The following is a 22,783-nucleotide window of genomic DNA, read 5'->3' as shown; positions in this document are numbered from 1 at the left end:
ACTGGGGATGGGCCCCCACGCTCAAATAGCACTAGGAGGGTCCACAATGCTGCGAGAGAACTCTCCAGCGCTGCCTCCATCTTCTTGAGGAACGTCCTCTTCACGTGTCTTCTACATGCGCTTTTGTTTCTAGCCGACTGCTCATGCCCACAGGCCACAAGAAAATACTTCCTTACTATGTAAGCAGCCATTTTTCTTGTGGCCGCAGGCATGCGCAGTCGGCTCTGCCCGAGGCCTAGAAGTTTGACCCCCAGCGCATGAAGAAGACGCGTGAAGAGGCCATTCCTGAAGAAGATGGAGGCGGCGCTGGAGAGTTCTCTCGCAGCATTGGGGATGCCCCTAGTGCTGTTTGAGTGCTAGGGCCTGTCCCCAGTGCTGTGAGAGAACTCATTTGCATACCGAAGAAAACCGGGATTTTTACCGAACGGCGGCGTGGAGAAGACATCTAATGGTAGGAGAAGAATAGCCTTTCTTAAGGCTATTCCTATGTGTGATCCACAAAAAATTCAATTTTAATGGTAGAATCCCTTTAGGGGGACAGGCTGTCTATCTTTTGAGTCCCCATGTGGACCTGAACGACGGAGAGCCAAACGCTAGTGTGAACCTAATGTAAGATGTGTATGTTTGGAACCACTCAAGAGAATTAGACAAATTTTGTGGTAAATTAAAATTGTTATAATAAACCAGATTAGAGTATTATTTAAAGAGCCACAAAAAGAGAGTGTTTTTGCCAATTCGTGTTCATTTTCTCTAAATGTCAAAATGTTGAAAAGAAAGCTGGCATAAATTCAGTGATAAACCTGTCTCACTACACCGTCTTATTTAACAAATCTACTGTACATCTTTTTTCTTGACAAAATGTATTACATCGAACGTAGAAAATGAGGCTATTAAGTGTCAGGAAATGTAAAAAGTGCTTTACTGTTGTCTACCACAGATATACTATATGCAGTGCACTTGTAGTTACTGACATCATAGAGACAGGTCGTAAGATCCGCGTGGGGTACTAGTCACTAGAATGAAACGCGCTGCTGTAGATCTGTGTATACTTGTACTTACATAGTGTGGTTGTTGAAAAGGATGCAGTTGGTAAAAACCTTCCATCTAGTTTAGTATCCTTTTGGATGGGCCATCAATGCCATATTGGTCGTGGTCTGACACTAAGCACCCGGCAGACTGCAGTGCAAGCACATTGGCCTATTCACTGATTCCCTTTGTCTGTGTCCCCTTTAGTAGAGTCACATCCCGCATTGCTAGTAGATTGTGTGCAGACCCTCACCACCTAATATTGATACCTTGAGATAGGTCATCATTATGTGGATCATGGATATGAAAGTACAATAGAAACAAAAGATTTTAGACACATATAATAACTATGAATTCATTAAAAAAAATTCAATACTCTTATTAATCAAAATAAAGACTTTGGTAGGTGAGTATATAAGTGCGTGAGCGTATGAGGTACTACGCGGTATGATTCAGTATTATTGACTATTCATACTTCCCCCTGTGAGTTTCAGTAGTCACGCCGTGTTGGGGCACTGATGTGAAAGGAGTTTGATATTTCACGTTAATGATAGCCCTCTGCTACGATACAGCAGGATTCAGTCTTCTCCGTCTTAAGAAGCATTTAAGAAATGTCATCCTTCATTAGAAGGTTCGTCAATCAAATACCACAGTTGACTCACTAACACGAGTCGCTGTCACTTATTTAGTTGTTGCGCTCAACACATTTAGAGAAGAAACAAATCTCACATTTCAACCAGTAAAAACAAGTCTATTAGAGTGAAGACATCTTAAAGATTTCACTAAATAAATCTACTTTACCGTACTGTGCCATGGAAAGAACAAAACATCGGATATTTACAGAAAACCGCAAACATTCATAAGACAAAGCCCTCGACTTACTGGACTGGAAGTTATTCAGAAGGCAGAATACAATGCCAATGTGCTGCCAATAAAGCCAACAGGATACCGTATATACTCGAGTATAAGCCCAGGTCCCTAATTTTACCACAAAAAACTGGGAAAACTTATTGACTCAAGTATAAGCCTGGGAGGGAAATGTAGCAGCTACTGGAAAATTTCAAAAATTAAAATGGTCGGAGTTTTTGGGTGCAGGGGAAGGGGAGGGGGTGTTTAGGTTGTCTGTCTGCCCCTTCCCTGAGCTTGAGGACTGTTCCCCCCCCCACCCCCACTTGGAATTCAATCTGCAGTGCTCCTATTAACCCCTTGCTGACTCGATTATAAGCCGAGGGGGGGCTTTTTCAGCACAAAAACTGTGCTGAAAATTTGGCTTATACTCGAGTATATACGGTACTTTAAGAAATTTACATATTCATAGTCCTGTCCACTACGTGCCCCCAATTCACTGCTAAGGGGCTTCTGGTTCATTCTGACAACCAACCCCAAAGCAGTGAATGGAGCACAGGACATGGAACGCGATTACATCCCATTCACGTATAGGAGGCATGCATGGGGGACTCTTGAATCCGGGTTCTTCTGGTCACCTTTCATGGAAAATGCCCTTTAATTCAGCGTAAGGCAAACATCTTTGGGAACTTTAGGGGCCGAACACTAACAATTTTAGGTAATTTTAGAGGGCATCTGAGGTGCAACTGAAGAAGACAGATGGAAATTAAAATAAACTTTTTTTTTTTCTTTATGGAAAACTGAAGAAAGGCACAAACTGAAATTAGTTTGGAGGAAGATCAGAAGCAATGTCAGGAAACATTATTTCACTGCAAGAGTAGATGAGGATTGGAACAAACAAATCTACATGAAGCTCATTTAACCAGTTCAGGACTGGCAACTTTCCCAGGTTCAGGACCAGACACATTTTCAGGGATTTTTTTTTTTTGTACATGTAGTTTTGAGGGTTCTAAAATTTTAAGCAAATAACCTTTGCGGGTTCTTTTTATTTTTGGTAACACAAAGGGTTTTATTTTTGTATGTTTTTTTATTTTTTTATTTATTTGACTACTCGAGCAAACAAAAAAGGAGGTAAATGTGTTTTTCACTTACACTTGCCCTAGTAACAGGAGACACGCAGCTTATTCTGCGGTACTCAATAACTAATCTGAACCCTCTAGATCTGGGCCCCATTATTTATGTCAGAGGGGAACTGTATTATGGTGACTCCAATAGATGAATACACAGCAATCGGGAGGGCAGGGGCAGTAATAAAGGAGCTCCGGCTTATGCAGTGTATGTCCTTGCATGGTTAAGATTGGACTGCCCCGACTTATATAGACATATAAACAATGGGTAGTCCTGAAGATTTCCTTAGTAATAAAACACATACCGATTGTGTTTTATGAACGTACATGTAGAAGTCGACATCCCTACAATCGCTGCAGGGCACACTGACACTTTTTTTTTTTAATCGGCACACCATACAAAAAAAAAAAAAGGTGCTGCCCTAGATACTCATAATGGATAGAGATGAGCGAGTAGTATTACTTACTCGATCGAATACTACGGTATTCGAAATACTCGTACTCGATCTAGTACCACTCGCTGTTCGAATGGAAAAGTTTGATGCAGAACCAGCATTGATTGGCCGAATGCTATACAGTTGGCCAATCAACGCTGGTTCTTCTCCTACCTTTAGAAGTCTTCTCCGCGCAGCTTCCCCGCGGCGTCTTCCGGCTCTGAATTCACTCTGTCAGGCATCGGGCCTGGGCAGAGCCGACTGCGAATGTCCGCTTGTAGTGCGGGCATGCACAATCGGCTCTGCCCAGGCCCGATGGCTGGCAGAGTGAATTCAGAGCCGGAAGACGCTGCGGGGACGCTGCATGGAGAAGACTTCTTGGAGGATTCAGCCCGACCCTCACTCATGGACTTGGTAAGTGTAATTTGATCAAACGTTGCCTACCCCTGAAACGAGCATTTTCCCCCCCATAGAGTATAATAGGATTCAATATTCGATTCGAGTAGTCGAATATTGAGGGGCTACTTGAAACGAATATCGAATCTCGAACATTTTACTGTTCGCTCATTTCTAATAATGGATATTATTGCTTTTTGGTATGTCACATTTTTACAGTGACATATGCAAGACTCTACAGTTGTCCAAAATATCCTATCTTCTTTTGGATATTCAACCAGTAGCCTGCTCTGTCCTGACAGAAACAGAATCCGCAGTCTTTGGGTGAACCTCTATTTTATAGAAAAAATATCTAATTTGGTTTATATTCCAAGTCACGTTGCAAGCCTGTTAAAGGGTCAGCCATTGACTAAAAGTGTAGTTATCGATTACATGCACTAGAGGCATCCTTCTTTTGCATTAGATGCCCATACAGGAGCTAAAAATTCATCTGCATCATAAATAATCATACATCTAGTTAAAGAAGATTAGAAAACACCTTAAAAGTATGTAATGTGACCTTCACCTTGAGCTATTAGCGACCATAAAATGCTCTGTGACTAACAATTTACAGCGGGGTATAATCCTGTCATTGCTTCTCCAACATATTTAGCATGTTCTTACAGCTGTTCTATTTAAAAATCACCTAAATAAAGCCACAGGCAACAGTAAAGCCTCATTAATTGTAAAGTGTCGATAAAAGGCAGAAGACACAGCTAGCGTTGTCAATGCTGCAAAGTCTGTGCTATTTGGCCACATTAACAACCTTGTGCTATAGAATACTCACCGTAATATGCAGATCACCTAGCGCCCGATAAGGCCCGCTCAAGTTCAACTGGTCTCCCAGAACTTGAATTGCAATAGATCATAAACTACACATAAACCATATAGTTTTATTTCCTTAACACAAAGGGGTATTCCCATCTCAGGGATCCTACCTATACTGGTAGCTTATATAAACTGAATCTATTGATTTAGCAATGCTGCTTTGTTTTCCTGCTATGTGAAATTATTAAACACGCTGATAACACTCAGTTCTCTAAAGACATGTCCATGTTATCTGATCTGCATTTATAGTAGATTTCTAATAATCATAAGTATTGTGATACTTCATACTTGAGAAGAGGAAACAGCAGGAAAAGCTGCTGAAACAGGGAGATGGAAAAACCCCTTTAAGGTAGGGTTCACACAAAATGTCCATTAAAAAAACAAAAAAAAAAACAAAACACCTCTCATAATGGACACAAACGGATAGTAACTGTTGGCTATCAGTTACTGTCCATTATATGTCAGTTGCCCATAGACCTCAACGTTAGAAAAAAAACAAAGAAAAAACGGACACTTTCTGTCCGTTTTTTTCAAACAGACAGAAAAGTCTGGCTTGTAGGATTTTTTTTGTCCGCTTGAAAAAACAGAAATGGTTGTAAACAGACGCTAAAGAATACAAACGGATACTAAAGGCAACAAGATAAAATCCCATTAAAATGAATGGAAATTGGAAACAAACCAGCTAGTGTCCATTGCTAAAATCTTGTACGTACAATAGCCACGGACACTCCTGAGTGGACACCAATGGTAGTGTGAACGTCCTCTAAGCAAACATCTGGACCGATCAAAACTTTTCACAAGTCACTATCACATACCCAAAGTTTCTGAAATGACCATTGCACTTTTTCTGGATATTATCGTATCACAAACCTACAAATCAAAAATTTACATAAATTATTTTAAATACCCTTTTAAGCCTTGATAAGCCCAAAAGAACATGGGATATAATTTATATTTTTAAAAAATTTAACATTTAAAAAAGCAAGTCTTCGCGTGGCCGTGTGATTCACGTCTACTGGACACCGAGTAATACACCGAGGTTTATCCCAACACAACATTTATGGCAGGTTTATAGAATATCAGCTTTGGAAATATCTTTACATTGTACACATAGGGGATTTATTTAATCTCAATAATTCTAGAACATCTCATGAGGTCTATGTGCCAGAACTGAAATCTAGGTTAGCCTTTCACTTTTTATAAGTGGTGTGCATAGAGGAAAACTATGAAGTCAACGTCTTTAGGCCAAAAATAGCATGCAAAAAATTTCCGTACAAGACATAACAAACCGGCCGCACCATGTATAAATTGTTAACATGGCGGCTGTTTGCAGATCCTATTTGTGGCCTAAAGAATATCCTAAGGTAGATATTTGTGTATTACAAGCTCAAATTGAAAGAGCTGGCTTTACTGCCCGTGTAAATGGTAAAGAAGAACTTCTATTACTGCATATCTTAATTTTTTCTTATCTTGGCTCATTTTGTTTGATACAAAGAGTCAGCTATTTCATTGGAGAACATAATACGAAAGTATGTGTTGTTATAGGAGATGTTCCCTCAGTAATACAAGTATTATGTAGGAAGAATATTCTCCGAGATAAAAGTATGCAATGGTTGCCATAGTGAGTTTAAGAATTTCCTTCACTGAAATGACTATTTCCTTTTTAAAGGGTGCGCTCACATATACATGCCACTTCTGTAAGGGTGCACTCACATATACATGCCACTTCTGTAAGGGTGCGCTCACATATACATGCCACTTCTGTAAGGGTGCGCTCACATATACATGCCACTTCTGTAAGGGTGCGCTCACATATACATGCCACTTCTGTAAGGGTGCACTCACATATACATGCCACTTCTGTAAGGGTGCACTCACATATACATGCCACTTCTGTAAGGGTGCGCTCACATATACATGCCACTTCTGTAAGGGTGCACTCACATATACATGCCACTTCTGTAAGGGTGCGCTCACATATACATGCCACTTCTGTAAGGGTGCGCTCACATATACATGCCACTTCTGTAAGGGTGCGCTCACATATACATGCCACTTCTGTAAGGGTGCGCTCACATATACATGCCACTTCTGTAAGGGTGCGCTCACATATACATGCCACTTCTGTAAGGGTGCACTCACATATACATGCCACTTCTGTAAGGGTGCGCTCACATATACATGCCACTTCTGTAAGGGTGCGCTCACATATACATGCCACTTCTGTAAGGGTGCGCTCACATATACATGCCACTTCTGTAAGGGTGCGCTCACATATACATGCCACTTCTGTAAGGGTGCGCTCACATATACATGCCACTTCTGTAAGGGTGCGCTCACATATACATGCCACTTCTGTAAGGGTGCACTCACATATACATGCCACTTCTGTAAGGGTGCACTCACATATACATGCCACTTCTGTAAGGGTGCACTCACATATACATGCCACTTCTGTAAGGGTGCACTCACATATACATGCCACTTCTGTAAGGGTGCACTCACATATACATGCCACTTCTGTAAGGGTGCACTCACATATACATGCCACTTCTGTAAGGGTGCGCTCACATATACATGCCACTTCTGTAAGGGTGCGCTCACATATACATGCCACTTCTGTAAGGGTGCACTCACATATACATGCCACTTCTGTAAGGGTGCGCTCACATATACATGCCACTTCTGTAAGGGTGCACTCACATATACATGCCACTTCTGTAAGGGTGCACTCACATATACATGCCACTTCTGTAAGGGTGCGCTCACATATACATGCCACTTCTGTAAGGGTGCGCTCACATATACATGCCACTTCTGTAAGGGTGCGCTCACATATACATGCCACTTCTGTAAGGGTGCGCTCACATATACATGCCACTTCTGTAAGGGTGCGCTCACATATACATGCCACTTCTGTAAGGGTGCGCTCACATATACATGCCACTTCTGTAAGGGTGCGCTCACATATACATGCCACTTCTGTAAGGGTGCGCTCACATATACATGCCACTTCTGTAAGGGTGCGCTCACATATACATGCCACTTCTGTAAGGGTGCGCTCACATATACATGCCACTTCTGTAAGGGTGCGCTCACATATACATGCCACTTCTGTAAGGGTGCACTCACATATACATGCCACTTCTGTAAGGGTGCACTCACATATACATGCCACTTCTTATTGTAATTCAGTAATAAGGGTGCACTCACATATACATGCCACTTCTATTGTAATTTAGTAGTAAGGGTGCACTCACATATACATGCCACTTCTATTGTAATTTAGTAGTAAGGGTGCACTCACATATACATGCCACTTCTATTGTAATTTAGTAGTAAGGGTGCACTCACATATATATGCCACTTCTATTGTAATTCAGTAATAAGGGTGCACTCACATATACATGCCACTTCTATTGTAATTTAGTAGTAAGGGTGCACTCACATATATATGCCACTTCTATTGTAATTCAGTAATAAGGGTGCACTCACATATACATGCCACTTCTTATTGTAATTCAGTAATAAGGGTGCACTCACATATACATGCCACTTCTATTGTAATTTAGTAGTAAGGGTGCACTCACATATATATGCCACTTCTATTGTAATTCAGGAATAAGGGTGCACTCACATATACATGCCACTTCTTATTGTAATTCAGTAATAAGGGTGCACTCACATATACATGCCACTTCTATTGTAATTTAGTAGTAAGGGTGCACTCACATATATATGCCACTTCTATTGTAATTCAGGAATAAGGGTGCACTCACATATACATGCCACTTCTTATTGTAATTCAGTAATAAGGGTGCACTCACATATACATGCCACTTCTATTGTAATTCAGTAATAAGGGTGCACTTACATATACATGCCACTTCTTATTGTAATTCAGTAATAAGGGTGCACTCACATATACATGCCACTTCTATTGTAATTCAGTTATAGTACAGAAAACTTGGAGATAAATATCAAAACAGAGGCGACTGGCACCCATTACACACTGGCCTGGACCAACAAGGAACCAGATGGGAAAATATTGCAAGTAATATTTGCAGGTCCAGTGCAGTCTGGTGCAACTATTGATCCTGATGGATGAAATAATGAATCCCACAGAAAACTATGGAATCGAATCTACTCTAGCATCAGTTTTCCTCAGACTTTTCTGCACCACTTCAGAAACACAGGACATATTTTTCAAACGCTAATATCCCCTTTTTAGCAAGAAAAAAAAAGTGCCTGTGTCTTATAGTCTGAATCAGGGGTCCCCTGGAGGCCAGACACCCCTGACGGCTTTGCACAATAACACAGTTTGCACACTTCTCTCCCACCCTGCCAGACACCGATCTGACAAATCCATGCAGGCAGGAGAGAGGAAGCTGAATGTGATGTACATATGTTGTAGTCATCTCCCCTACTCATCACACGTTTGTAATGTCATGAAAGGTCCTTCAGTCCTCAGGGCATGGAGCAGAACTGTGTGTGTATACAGTATATATGATGTGCATACTGCAATACTATGTATGCATATACTGGTGTGTGTGTGTGCGCGTATATATATATATATATATATATATATATATCTATATATCATATACTAATATATTATAGCTAGATCCAATGAGGTGTCAAAGTGCGTACTTGAGCTATAGACCCCACACACACACACACACACACACACACACACACACACACACACACACACGTTCAATACAATGAAGGTTGGCATTACCTTAGACCACCAGGTGTGTCTTATGATCCAAAAAATATGGTACAAGAATGAACCCTAAGATATTACCGATAATACTTTTCTAGTAACAACTAGTAAGTGCAAACTCCATAACACCTAGAAACAGGAGCAAACGCTGCAACCAATCAGATTACTTCTCAGTACATAATTGAAAGTAAAAGAAGTAGCGACCTGCCTAGTCAATATGGAGGCACAATGGCACCAACGAGCTGTCTAAAGAACGTTTGTTTGTTTCCCAATCACAGCGCAGCTTCATCTCTCAAGAGCACTCCATAAGATGAAAGGGGTTTTTTTTTTCTTATGGTTTTTGGACCTCTCTCTATTACAGATTTCAATATTCGATGATCGCTGGTAAAATAGTAACATTATGTAATTCCTCGGTTTTACTGAACTAAATAGCTGAGTAAACTTAATTTTTAGGGTACGTTCACACAGCGGAACCCACCATGGAAACTGACTTTGCCAGAAAGATTTCCTTCTCCCATTCACTTCAATGGAAGGTTTTGACAGAATCCACCCAAAGATGGGGCAGGGTGCTTCTTTTTTTCCCCCACTAGCTTCTGCCTCCCCTTGGAATGAGATCCTACAGCACCATATCTGATCTGTGAGGGCGACATCTGGTCCCTGCACCATCCCCAGAACATATTTGGGTCTGATCTGTATAAGAATTAATGATATAGCAACAACATATTCTGTAGCGCTTTACAACTTAGGAAGAAAACAAGTAACCCAATAGTGAGACACTGTGTGGAGGAGCAAGATCCTTCTCTACCGAAGGATGGAATTACATATGCGGTTTTAATAACAATTTTTATGAGCGCACTTCCTGGGAATAAAAGTATTTGCATACTTTTCTTCCCACTGAGCACTGTCTGAAAGAGACGTCTTCATACACCGCTGAGTCTGTTTAATGAGAAACCGTACCCCAACGAATCGCTTTCTGGCATCCTTGTAAGGTACATACAGATACGCTTTATAAGGCTCTAAAGCGCTGTCCAATACATCCTATCCTCAGAAGTTGGATATCTGAACGCATTTCATTCTTCAGTGTGTGACATTACATGCCTATATAGGAGCTAAAATTCCTCTGCATCATAAATAATAATGAATCTAGCAACAGAATATTAGAAAACACATAAAAATGATGTGAGGCGACTCACCCGAGATCACAAAACTCAACATTTTATAGCAGGGGTACAGTACAGTCATTACTTCTTCATTTTTTCAGAACTAAAATATTCATGACCTATCATTTGGATTTGACCTATCATCAGATTTGTGGAGGTGAGGCCTGGTTCACATCTACGCTTGGTATTCCGCTTGAACGGAATACCAAACGCATTAAAAAAGCGGTGAGCGATGACAGCAGACGGACCCCATAGACTATAACGTGGTCAGGGTGTTTTCCGCGCGGTGTACTCACGAACCATGCGGAGAGAAAATACTTCAAAGAACTAACTTCCTGTGAGCATGATTCGTGCGAACACTGTGCAGGAAAACACCCGGACCACATTATGCTCTATGGGGTCTGTGAGCTTTCATTGCTCACCACTTTATTAATGCGTTCGGTATTCCGTCCGGGGGGACGGTATTCCGTCCGGGGGGACGGTATTCCGACCGGGGGGACGGTATTCCGTCCGGACTTCCCAAATGGAATACTGAACGCAGATCTCAACCAGGCCTGAGGCATCCGACACATCCAGCTGCACCATCTATGCTTACAGTGCTTAGTATTGCAGCTCCGTCCCATTCTTGTGAAAGGGACTTAGGCCTCCCGCACCAAGTGTGCAGTCCAAGGGGGTCTCTGATGTTCTGTTACATTCTGAGGATTAGGGAGAAAAATGGATCGGAACAAAAACTCCCCCCACTGAAATCAATGCAACATGGAATGCACTTGGAGAACAGAGTGCCTTCCCTTAAAAATCGTAACCCCCTTGGCCTGCAAAGTCAATCTTGTGCATGAGGTCTCAGCTGCAAACAAGACATGTAATGTCAAATGACCTTTGAATCATCATGTGAAAAGCTGATCTGTGGGTATCCGGAGTGTTGGACAGGGTCATCAGTAGTTAAGTCCTGGAAAACATTGATATCCAAAACCATGACTGTATACAATATCAAGGGTGACTATACTGTATGTAGTGCACAGAAGCTGCATGGGTTATTCCAGTCTAATGAATTGGAAAGAGTAACATGACACTGACATAGTAATTCGGTCAATGGGATAAACCCAATGTGTTGGCAAGAGGAATATAAATAAAGATTAATGAACTGGGATCTAACACCGGTGGTACGTTCATGACCTACTTCATTCATACACTTCTATACCAGAAACCCCTTTAAAGTTCTAATCCACAGATGCGCTCCCAGCTTAATGCCACTCCGTGCACTGGCTTCAGAAACTCACATTAGGGACAAAGGCATTAGAATATTTGATACTTTGAGAGCAAACCTTAAAAGTCAAGCACTAAGAACTTGTACAGCTATTAATTTAGGTTAATTCTGGAGACAAAATGTCAAGTGGAAAAGTGAAAAGGGGCACGTAATCTTTTTCCTCCTCTAAAACCAAAGTTGATTATATGATAAGATGTAAAATGTTTCTCAAGTGCTTTACTGCAATATTCTACTTTACCTCCCATTAATTCCCAATGACTAATTACACCACCATGGACAAGGCTCAGATTGATGCTGTGCCAATATGAGTGATGTCTGTCTATCCGAACCTCGGAAAACAAAAAGTTCACCTTGAAAGTAAGACGGCACTAGAAATTAATTTACGCTTTACTGTTACTTTACACGTTCCAGAATAGAGCCGCCTCGCAATATAATTATAGTGTTATATCTCGCGGCTGGCTACTGTAGCTGCAGATACTGGAGGTGTTTGGGTGATGGATGAGCAATAATGGCCTTTCTGGGCATGGAAAAGAAAATTAAGAGGGCTCAGTAAGATGGCGCTATCCGAGCGTGTCGGGCGCAGGGTACAACCAATGGCGTTTTGCTCCAGTAACTTAGTGATGATCATGATTTTATCTGGAGACAAGCAGAAAGATAGATGGCAAAAATCAATAGTATTCAGTCTGATCTTTGAAGCAGTGGAGCAGAAAGTGAACAGAATAGGGATTAGGAGGAAATAAGGAGCAGATCAAATGAACACTGGGGGAAGAAAAAGAGAAAAAAGAGGGGATATTGCTTTATGGGGAGGAAGGGGGAAAGGATAATTGGGCAGAAGAAGAACCAAGTAAGGGCCATGGCAATAAACCATTGTACTAAGTTACTCCAATGAAGGCAGCAGCTTTATTACAGCAGAAAGTAGGAGCGATGGATCCGGCATCTCATCAGTCTGCTCTTATCATACACTTTAAATAATGCAGCGAGAGGTGGAGAGAGGGCATCATTATGGAACCTGGATGTTGCATGGGGTGCTGACTCGCAGACTAGAAACGCAATGAATTATTTAGATCTCCAAGCAGAGCTGCAATTATTTCTGAATTAATAATTACCCTGTAAAATTCATCTGTGTGAGCAGCTAAAGGATGCTTACAGACATTTAGATGCATAGTACAAGAGCTGCAAGCACTCCAAGGCAACAAGCGAACATTACAGAGGAGAATAGGAATATAGGATTTTAAGCTCTATTGCATTGGAATATAGGGTTAAAAACAAAAACCTATGTTTTTTAATCTCCTATTTAAAAGGTCTGCCCATCCTCATAACATGTTTTTGGAAACATGATATGAAATAACATGGGAATGCATTGAGTATCACCATACCCTCTCTCAACAAAGTGTGCCCCCCCTCATGCACTGAGAAAGGAACTGATTGGACAGCGTAGTATCTAGATAGTGAAGTCTTTCCCGAACAAGGGACAGGAACTTTGTCCACTTCTAATGTAAAAAAACAAACAAAAAAACATGGCCATAGCTACTGTAGGTGGGCAGGTTTTTGTGGCAGCCAGACCATGCTGTCTTAAAGGGGTTTTCTCATCTCAGGATTTCAGCTGCCCTCTTGTCTCCTCTCCCCTCCATTTCCTGACCAGGATCTGTAGAAGTACTCAGTGCTACAGGACAAGTGACCCAGCAGATGCCTGTTACAATAAAGCAGTGAGTACTTCTACTGATCCTGGCCTGGACATTGCCTTCCTTGCAGCTAAGCCCTGGGCACAAGCTTCTAGTTGGGGTGCAGCACTGGCACCCACATCACCATCTCAGCCCAGGGACCTGCGGGTGCCTCATTACTCCCTGTGCACCTCTCCTGGGAGTTCTGGTGCCTATAAGGTCACCGTGACAGTCCAGCTTCATACAGGGTTCTCCCAGAGTGGTCACACAAGTAACAGGTCCTCTCAAAAATCTGCCCTTGTTTGCTTTACTACTTCTCTCCCAATCCCTTTTTAAGGACAATGAATATTTGTCTTTTGAAATAAATCTGAGGTCTAAATTTCGCATTAGCTTCTGACTACTAGAAGCCAGTTGCTTGTTTGTGTCCCCCATGTCTTGTGCTGCAGGGTAATTTAGAGCCGGCCTTAGTCAGCAAGGATCTTAATGTTTTTGATCACAGGAAGCGCAGTATGATCATTAGTATCTAGAAGGATGACTGAACAAGGATGGAGAGGTTCTTTACCAATCTTGTCTCTGGGTTGCAATTACTACATTACAGAGAATAGAAAACTTCAGTTTGTAGCATCTACATTAAATGACATGGAGAAACTACGTGGGCAGTCACTTTAGCTTACTTTGTGAGATACAGAACTTGTTCCATAGAATTCTATGATAAAGCACTAAGAATCATGAAGGATCGCTCAGTGGCATTTTGTCAATGGTAGATCGCATAAATTAATATGATGTGGCCCAATCCCAACCCAGTGTTTTAAAGCATATCTCGTATCACAACATTTTTGGCTTGTCATAAGTTATAGAACATCTGATTATTGAGGGCTGGGTGCAAAGACTGAACCCCCCCCCCCCCCCCTTTAAAAAAAAAACAAAACAGCAAAATCGGCCTAGCTATGCTTTTCTCGCTGTCTAGGGAGCGGAGTGCAGCTTATATAGAGTCTGCTTTCCGAGGAGAGGTAAACAGAATTATTCAAAACCAAAGGAGCACAACGCACCGCTGAGCGCCAAGTGGAAAATTTTTTGTCAATTTATTTTCAGTTTACAAAAATAAAATTGCCCATTTACAAAACTGCACCTTTCATATCATTCTAAACCGCATTTAAGGACAATTGTTAAACCTTCTGCTTAAAAAAACCCTCAAGAAAACAAAAAACCTTCTACTTGATTCCACTTAACTCTTTTTTGCCTCAGCCACTTTTTGTTTTTGCATTTCCATTTTTCCCTTTCCCCATTCCAAGAACCATAATTCTTTTTAATTTTTCTGTTCACATGATGGGTTATTGTTTGCAAAACAAATTGTACTTTGTAACGGCACCATTCAATATTATGTGCAATGTACTGAGAAACTAGTAAAATAATTCTGAAGAAGATGAAATTATATATATATATATATATATATATATATATATATATATATATATATATATATATATATATAATTCTTATGAGTTTCTTTTTTATGGTATGCACTATGTGGTAAAAATGCCATGTTACCTGTATTCTGTGGGTGAGTGCAATCACAGCAATACCAAATTTATGTAGTGTTTCTAATGTTTGGATAACTTACAAAAACTTAGAAAAATGGAAAGAAAGAAAAAATTGTGTTTCCATATTGTGACACCTGTAACTTTTTTATACTTCGGTGAATGGAGCTGGGTATAGCATCTTTTTATGTGGGACAAGGTGGCGATTTTAATGATACCATTTTGGGAAAGTTGGCCGCCGGCCATTTTTGGGAGGCCGCTCTTGCTCTTGTAGTTCAATACAGGAGCATACTGCGCAGGTGTCAGAGGTTGGACCAAGACGAAAATCAGAAGAGGTGGGGTTGCAGCTGAAGATGGAGACGTCGCTGGAGTGAGTTCTCGGGCAGCAGTAGGGAAGCCCCCATTGCCGTTTGAGCGCTGCGGCCCGCCCTCATTGCTGTGGAGAATTCATTTGCATACCGGTTAAAAAAGGTATTTCTAAGGAACGGCGCAGCAGAGACCATGTCTAAAGGTAAGAGACGAATAGCCTTTCTTAAGGCTATTCCGACGTGGCAATTATAAAAAATCTTGGTTTAGTGGTAGAATCCCTTTAAAGGGCTAATTCATTTTCTAGAATTGATGGCATATCCTTAGGATAGGTCATGAATATTAGATCTTCGGTGGTCCAACACCCAGGACTCTCGCAGATAACCTGTACTCAGGCATTTTGGCTCACTGTAACGTTTACATACTGCGAGCCGTGCTTCTTACATAAACTTCAAAGGGACAGCGCTGCGGTACCTACACTGGCCAATACAGTTTACATACCATGAGCCTCGCTGCTCAAACATTACAGATGATGGTCCCCTGTATATTTAATATTGATGGTCTATCCTAAAGGAAGGCCATCAATCCTAGAGATGCACATCAGATGGTGCCTTCCTGGTAATACTGTGCATGTCAAAAAGGGGTTAATAAGTAGGGGGTATGGAGAGGGTACAGGAATCCTCTAGATAAATGGGGGGTGACAGCTGTTTTATAAAGCAGACACTACCTAGTAGTTTCTGGCGTGGGAACTAATTCCAATGGCAGTAGTTTACCTTCTCAGGTGACTATGGCATCTGAGCAGTTATACTTAGGGAGGGGGCAACCTCTGTGCTCCAATCGTCCTTCCCACGAGCAGTCATCATGGCAGTCAGGGAGCCAGTGAGAGCCTACCACATTGTGAACCTTTATAACCCGCCTCAGTCAAGTACCAATCTATTGTGTGTCAGAATATGGTAATAGGTAACAGTTCATTTTTACTGCACGAACACCATAACAAACCCAAAAAATAATAAGGGAATTGTGTTTTTCAGCCTACGAATTATTTTACAATACAAAGTACAGAAATGTAAATTTTGCCATTAAAAATACACCTTGTTCCTCAGAAAACAAGCCCTTATATTGCTATGTGACGGGCAGAATATTAAAATAATTTTTGAGGGTGAAGAACAGATATAAATTTCAGCAGGGTGAAACTACTTAAAGAGGATCTTTCACCATATCTGGGCACATGCAGTGTTATATACTGCTGGAAAGCTGACAGTGCGCTGAATTCAGCGCACGGTCGGCTTTCCCGATCTGTGCCCGGTGTGAAGAGCTTACGGTCCGGTACCGTAGCTCTTCTATGGTCAGAAGGGCGTTTCTGACCATTAGCCAGAGACGTCCTTCTGCCTCGCGGCGCCCATCACGCTGTGCTGTGGAGCGGGGAGGAACGCCCCCTCCCTCCCTGATAATGCTCGTCTATGGATGAGCTGTGTGAGCAGAGAGAGGGGGCGTTCCTCCCCGCTCCACAGCACAGCGTGATATACGCCGCGAGGCAGAAGGACGTCTCTGGCTAATGGTCAGAAACGCCCTTCTGACCATAGAAGAGCTACGGTACCGGACCGTAAGCTCTTCACACCGGGCACAGATCGGGAAAGCCGACAGTGCGCTGAACTCAGCGCACTGTCAGCTTTCCGGCAGTATATAACACTGCATGTGCCCAGATATGGTGAAAGGTCCTCTTTAAAGAGGACCTTTCATCAGATTGGGCACAGGCAGTTCAATATACTGCTGGAAAGCCGACAGTGCGCAGAATTCAGCGCTATTGGTCCTGGTAAAGTAGCGCTTTACAGTCAGAAGGGCGTTTCTGACACTTAGCCAGGGACGACCTTCTGCCCAGCAGCGCCTATCGCGCTGTGCTCTAAGACTGGGGAGGAACGCCCCCTCCCCTCCTGATAATACTGGTCTATGGACGAGCTGTGTAAGCAGAGGGAGGGGGCGTTCCTCCCCGTTCACACAGTACAGCGCGATAGGCGCTGCTGGGCAGAAGGACGTCCCTGGCTAACTGTCAGAAATGCCCTTCTGACACTAAAGTGCTACGGTCCCGGGACTGATAGCGCTTTACACCGGGCACAGATCGGGAAAGCCGACAGTGCGCTGAATTCAGCACACTGTCAGCTTTCCAGCAGTATATAAAACTGCATGTGCCCAATCTGATGAAAGGTCCTCTTTAAAGACAAAGGTTTATTGATATCTCTCTAAAGGGAATTTCTTTGTATTGCTAATGCAAAGCTAACAATTGCTTTAGGTGAAGTGCAACCTTGATGGTAGCAAAAATATCTGAAAAGGGAATTATTTGCGCAAATGATCTCCGATTAGAGCGAATTGCTGAATAAATATAGCTGTTACGTATCTATGGTAAGTAAAGTGCGTACAAAGATGGTGTAATGGTAGTACGGTAAAAATGGGAAAAGATTTACAATATGCAGATTTAGACTTCATTTTTTGGACTGAAGAAGTGAAAAAAAACTGTTTAAAATTTCTTGCCTGAAACATTTAAGCTGAGTTCATATGGGGTTTTTTGGACCGAATTTTGATGTGGGAATCTGCCTCAGAATCAGCTCCAAAAAACGTCTCCCTCGGCTAGCTGCGTCTAGAAGCCAGGACAGCGGCATTCCGCTCCAGATTAGGCCCAAATGAATGGGCCTAGTCGGGAGAGAGTGCCACGCCACAGACAACTGCGGCCGATACAGCCGTGGAATCTCCAGCAAGATAGGGCAGTTCGCTTCTTTTCTTCACGAGCAGGAAAAAAACACTTGCGGAAAAACGACGCGAGGCGTTTTTTTGGAGCTGGATTCCGCGTCAAAATCCAGTCAAAAAATCCCCGTGTGAACTTACGCTTAGGTGGCATGTTAGGTGTGATGGGTTCTTTCTAAAACGATGGATGACTTCACCCTCCATTTTAAAATGGAAAATTCTAATAGAGTGGTAAACTATGGACGTGGACTTTATAGTAAGAATTTGCAGAAATGGTGGAATTTTGGAAATCAATCCTTATCCACTAGCAAATTATTTAGGGTCACTGTGGGAAATGGTCAAAATTTCAGAATTATTTTTTTTTTTATAAGGAGTTATGAATATTCTATTGAAACCTTTATCACTGACGATGAAAAACCTTTTACATATAGGAATAGAGCCAACCATGTCCACCACTGATCTAGACAGGTGACATATTGTTGGCTCATGTTCTTATGATCGTTCAGGGTTTTAGCAGTTGGACCCCCCCAATGACTATAAAACTTACTTCCTTTGTACTGAGGGGAAAAACACTTTTAGGCTGAGGCCCCACATTGTTGCGATTTTGCTCCAGTTTTTTAAACCAAAGCCAGTAGTGGATTGAGCAGAAGGTAGAAGTAGAAGTAGTTCCCATATATTTCCCATTTCTTTTGTAGTCATTCGCTACAAAAATCTGCAACAAACTAAAGCTGCATTACCGCAATGTGGGGCTTTAAAGAGGTATTCCAGCCCCAGATTGATTTTTCATACTGACTACCTATCCTGTGGGTCAGAAAGTGATCTGTGGGGGTTGTCGGCACTGCTTATGGGGTCTGTGTGGGATCTGTGTGTCGAACCCCTACAAAGCACATACTGATGACCTATCCTGTGGTTTTTATCAATATGAAAAATCAATTTGGGGTGAAACAACACCTTTAAAGATTTTATGCTACTTGAAATAGAAATAAAATTAATTAACATTAAATACCGTAAATTGTTTGTTAGTTTGTTTGTTTTTTTTAAATAATGGGAAGGAAGAAAAGGGAAAGTTGAAAGTTTCTGCAATGACCAGATGACTTTCTCTTAGAATAAATTCTATAGATAGCCGTGTCCTATTTTCCATGTAGTATACATATTGTGTGATGCCACGGAGCTGCCAACTATGCTACAAATGCATTTCTATAAAATGACCTTTCACCAGAAATGTGCTTGTGTGAAAAAACCTTCATGATTCATAACTGATTTTTGATCTGTCTCCTTGCTTAAAATATCCAGGTATCACCTTTCTGTATATTAATGTAACAGCTTTCCTAGAGCAGGTCAGTCTCCTGGGTTTCAATGCTACTTAGTGGTCTTGCCATCACCGCAAAAAGAAAGAAAATTAACTGATATCCGAGCTGGGCGCTAGGTCTGTCCTACCTTCACTCCACGGATTCGGAATTCTGCCAGGGCTCGGTTCATTTTGGTCGCTGCCACTTGCTGATCTTTCCCGTGTGCAATGACCTTGACAAGAAGGGAGTCATAGTGTGGGGATATCACCGCTCCTTGGAAGGCTGATGCACTGTCCAATCTGATACCCATACCCTCGCCACTCCGGAACACCTGAGACAGGAAAAATAAAGTCAGTAAGTAAATTCATAGATGAAATCTTGTATCACTTCCCATTTATGTGTATGTCATAGCACCAGATGGCCTTAGCTTGACTTGACCCTCTTTTGTTGTTTTTTCAATGGTATAAAGTATCCAGTATTGGGTACTTGTTTAGCACCTTCTTTAGAGTAAGACCCAAGCAGGGTACAGTGGTACTAAGTTCACATGTCTGAATATTGCACAGCTAACTGGACCTCACTATAGAAGACAACCAGTTATATAAAGTGGCAGTGGAAGACAAACTACATTGCACTTAACCCCAGATGAAACAAAACAGTGAATCAAGTTGGTGCCAAACTGTGGACAAGTGGCTTTAAAAGGGGATGTCCAGGCTTCATTTTTTTGTGGCCATATATATCTGATTAACAGGGGACTGACAACTGGCCCCCAGCTCGATGATCTGTACAAAGCCACCTTCTGTAAACAATAAGGGGTCGGAAGCAGAAAGCGGTTTGCAGTTAGCAGCTCAGCTATCACTGACTTCAATGGGAGCTAAGCAGTGCAGGTGCCCCGCTGATAGACAATGGATGGAGCTTTCTGCTTCCAGCCCCCTACTGTGTACAGGACAGGTTCCAGTAACGGCTAAATGCAGATGACCAGACTAGGGTTTGGGGGTCAGGCGCCTATCAATCAGATATTTAAAGATAAGCCTGAAGAACTCCTTTAAGCACAACTTGGGCACATAAATTACAAATTTTTAATGGAAAATCTTGCTAGTAATATACTGGCCGTTGGTCAATGTGTGTGATGCCACACTGCCATAACATATAGTAAAAGAAGTTCCGGCACTCAAAATGAAGCTCCCAAGGTGCAAAATTTATTAACCGATAAATGTACACAGGACGTTTCGGTCATAAAAGACTTTCTTCAGTATATCGGTATGGGTGGAGGGGAAGTGAAATGGAAGCCAAAATGGAGAATAAGGTGTCCAAATAGAGAGTTGTACAATGGAGAACCCTCTATTTGGACACCTCAAAACGGCTGAACGGATTTGCCTGAAATTTAGGCTACTTTTTATCCCGGTAAATGACGTCACTGCACGACAGCAGTGAAGGAATTTAGGTTTACACTACACTAAAGGACCCGTGATGACGTCATCACAGGTCCTTGAGCCATTCTCAGATAGGATCATGCTAGGTGGTGGGCGGGCTACACACTATTTTGTGGGCGGAGCTATATAGGATGAAGCTGGACAGTGTGAAAGCTGAAGAAAATGGAGTCTCATGGAAGATCAGAAGACTACAGAACATGCAGGCTGTGTGTGGGCAAGAGGAGTATATCAGGTGTAGAGTTTCAGTGAGTACGACGGGGAATGTGTTGTTCTGCCTCTGATGGGGGAGGGAGGAGAACTTTGGCACATTTCAGCAACATCCGTTCAGCCCTTTGTAACATAGAAGCTGCTCAGACAGTCACATAACCAAACCCCTGTAATCACAATTGCCCGATGTAGCAGAGTTTAGGCAGTGCTGTAGCACACCTCTATAGGCTCTCCATATACAAACATGTACATACAGCTGGATATCCTATGCATATGCAGCGATGTAGTAGAGCCGTGACACAGGAGCAGGCTGATCAAACTGTGGCAAATTTCTGCAACATCCATTCAGCCAATTCCAGCGCAGAAGCTGCCCAGATACTGACATAAGAACACGCCTATAATCCAAATGGCCAGATGTAGCAAAGCTTAGGCAGCGCTGTAGCACAGCTGAGTACACTCTCCATATGCAGAGATGTACATACAACTGAGTAGACTGCGCACATGCAGCAATGTAGCAGAGCCGAGACGCGGCTTCAGGCGGATCATCCACAACAGCAATTAGCTAAATATAAGCGGCTCAGCGCCAACACCAACCCACAGACTAAGTCGCGAGGAGATGCTAGTAAAAGATAAATGCAACAGTGTTAAAGGGAGTGTCAGTAGAACCCACCCTGCAGACAGATAGGGTAGGGTTACCTGAAACTAAATTTTTTTTAATTAAGTTTTTTCCCTCCTTGAGAGTTCATACTTTTTGTTGCTGAACACTGTTTTTGTTGATATGCAAAGGACCCCGTTCAGCAACAATGGCGTCGCTGCCCATCATCTTAAAAAGTGCACAGATCTAGCCAGACATATTAGAATCCCTTTAAGTGACACATAAAAGATGGTAATGTGTAGTCTGAGTGGGGACGTACATGTATATGGACGATATATACACCAATGTCAGAATATTGGAACATGGCTACACTAACAATCGCATGAACGAGATCTAGACTAGACCACTTAACCACTAGATAGATATGTTCAGGCGATGTGAAAAACGGAGAAAAGAAATGTTATTTTACAGAGCAACAAAAGTAAGGAATCTGTCTCACAAGGTTACACAGACCTGAAGCACTTTGTCAAAGCCACAGACTTAAAAACACATGATTTATGGATCCTACAGCTCAGGCCTTTCAAGTGCTGTTAAAGCCGGAGAACAATGACAAGAGCGAACTGCACAGATAAGTAAAGAGTGAATTAAAAAGTGGAACACAGACAACTACCCATTAACCACTGGCTGCTTGCTTTATGTATGATATATAGCAGATATAAACATATATATAGGTCTCGCATATATATATATGTAGTCTTATTAAATAACTTCAGAAAAATGGTGTTTACCTTTAGTAAAAACCATGCGAATGAGAGGTATAAACCCCCCTCCCGAGCCTGCAAATGGTATGCACCATAATACTTTCCATGCACACTCTGAATAGGGAGTGTAAAATCAATTGTGTATGCAAATCAAATCTGTAACCATAGTGATGTCTTAAAACAGCATCACACATAGTGTGTCACTTATACAGTCTCGCTTATAATAAGCTTGATGTACTTATTATTCATTCCTATGGTTACATAAGATGTGCACGACAAGTTGTCTTTGATAACAGGATTCAATAATATGCCAGTCAGAATTTAAGTACAAAAAAAAAAAAAAAAAAAAAAAAATAATAAAAAATAATATTAGCATACAAAAGATGTCTAGTCCTGTAGTGCATTTAATAGACT

At 41.8% G+C, this 22,783-nt stretch overlaps 1 protein-coding gene across 2 annotated transcripts in view; it reads right to left on the bottom strand.

Annotated features, from left to right (window-relative positions):
* The window catches only part of PC (pyruvate carboxylase), a 628,691-nt gene that overhangs the window by 392,763 nt on the left and 213,145 nt on the right, over positions 1–22,783 (bottom strand). For both annotated transcript variants that reach the window (XR_012717231.1, XM_075281583.1), the window contains one exon: positions 19,525–19,707. Coding sequence is in view for 1 of the 2 variants with exons in the window: in XM_075281583.1 (XP_075137684.1) it covers positions 19,525–19,707 (183 nt within the window). In the remaining variant the exon portion in view is untranslated. The remainder of the gene's footprint in view (positions 1–19,524; positions 19,708–22,783) is intronic.

The sequence above is a fragment of the Leptodactylus fuscus genome, chromosome 7 (genome assembly GCF_031893055.1).
Source record: "Leptodactylus fuscus isolate aLepFus1 chromosome 7, aLepFus1.hap2, whole genome shotgun sequence".
NCBI lineage: Eukaryota > Metazoa > Chordata > Amphibia > Anura > Leptodactylidae > Leptodactylus > Leptodactylus fuscus.
This window is presented reverse-complemented; position numbering and strand designations above follow the sequence as displayed.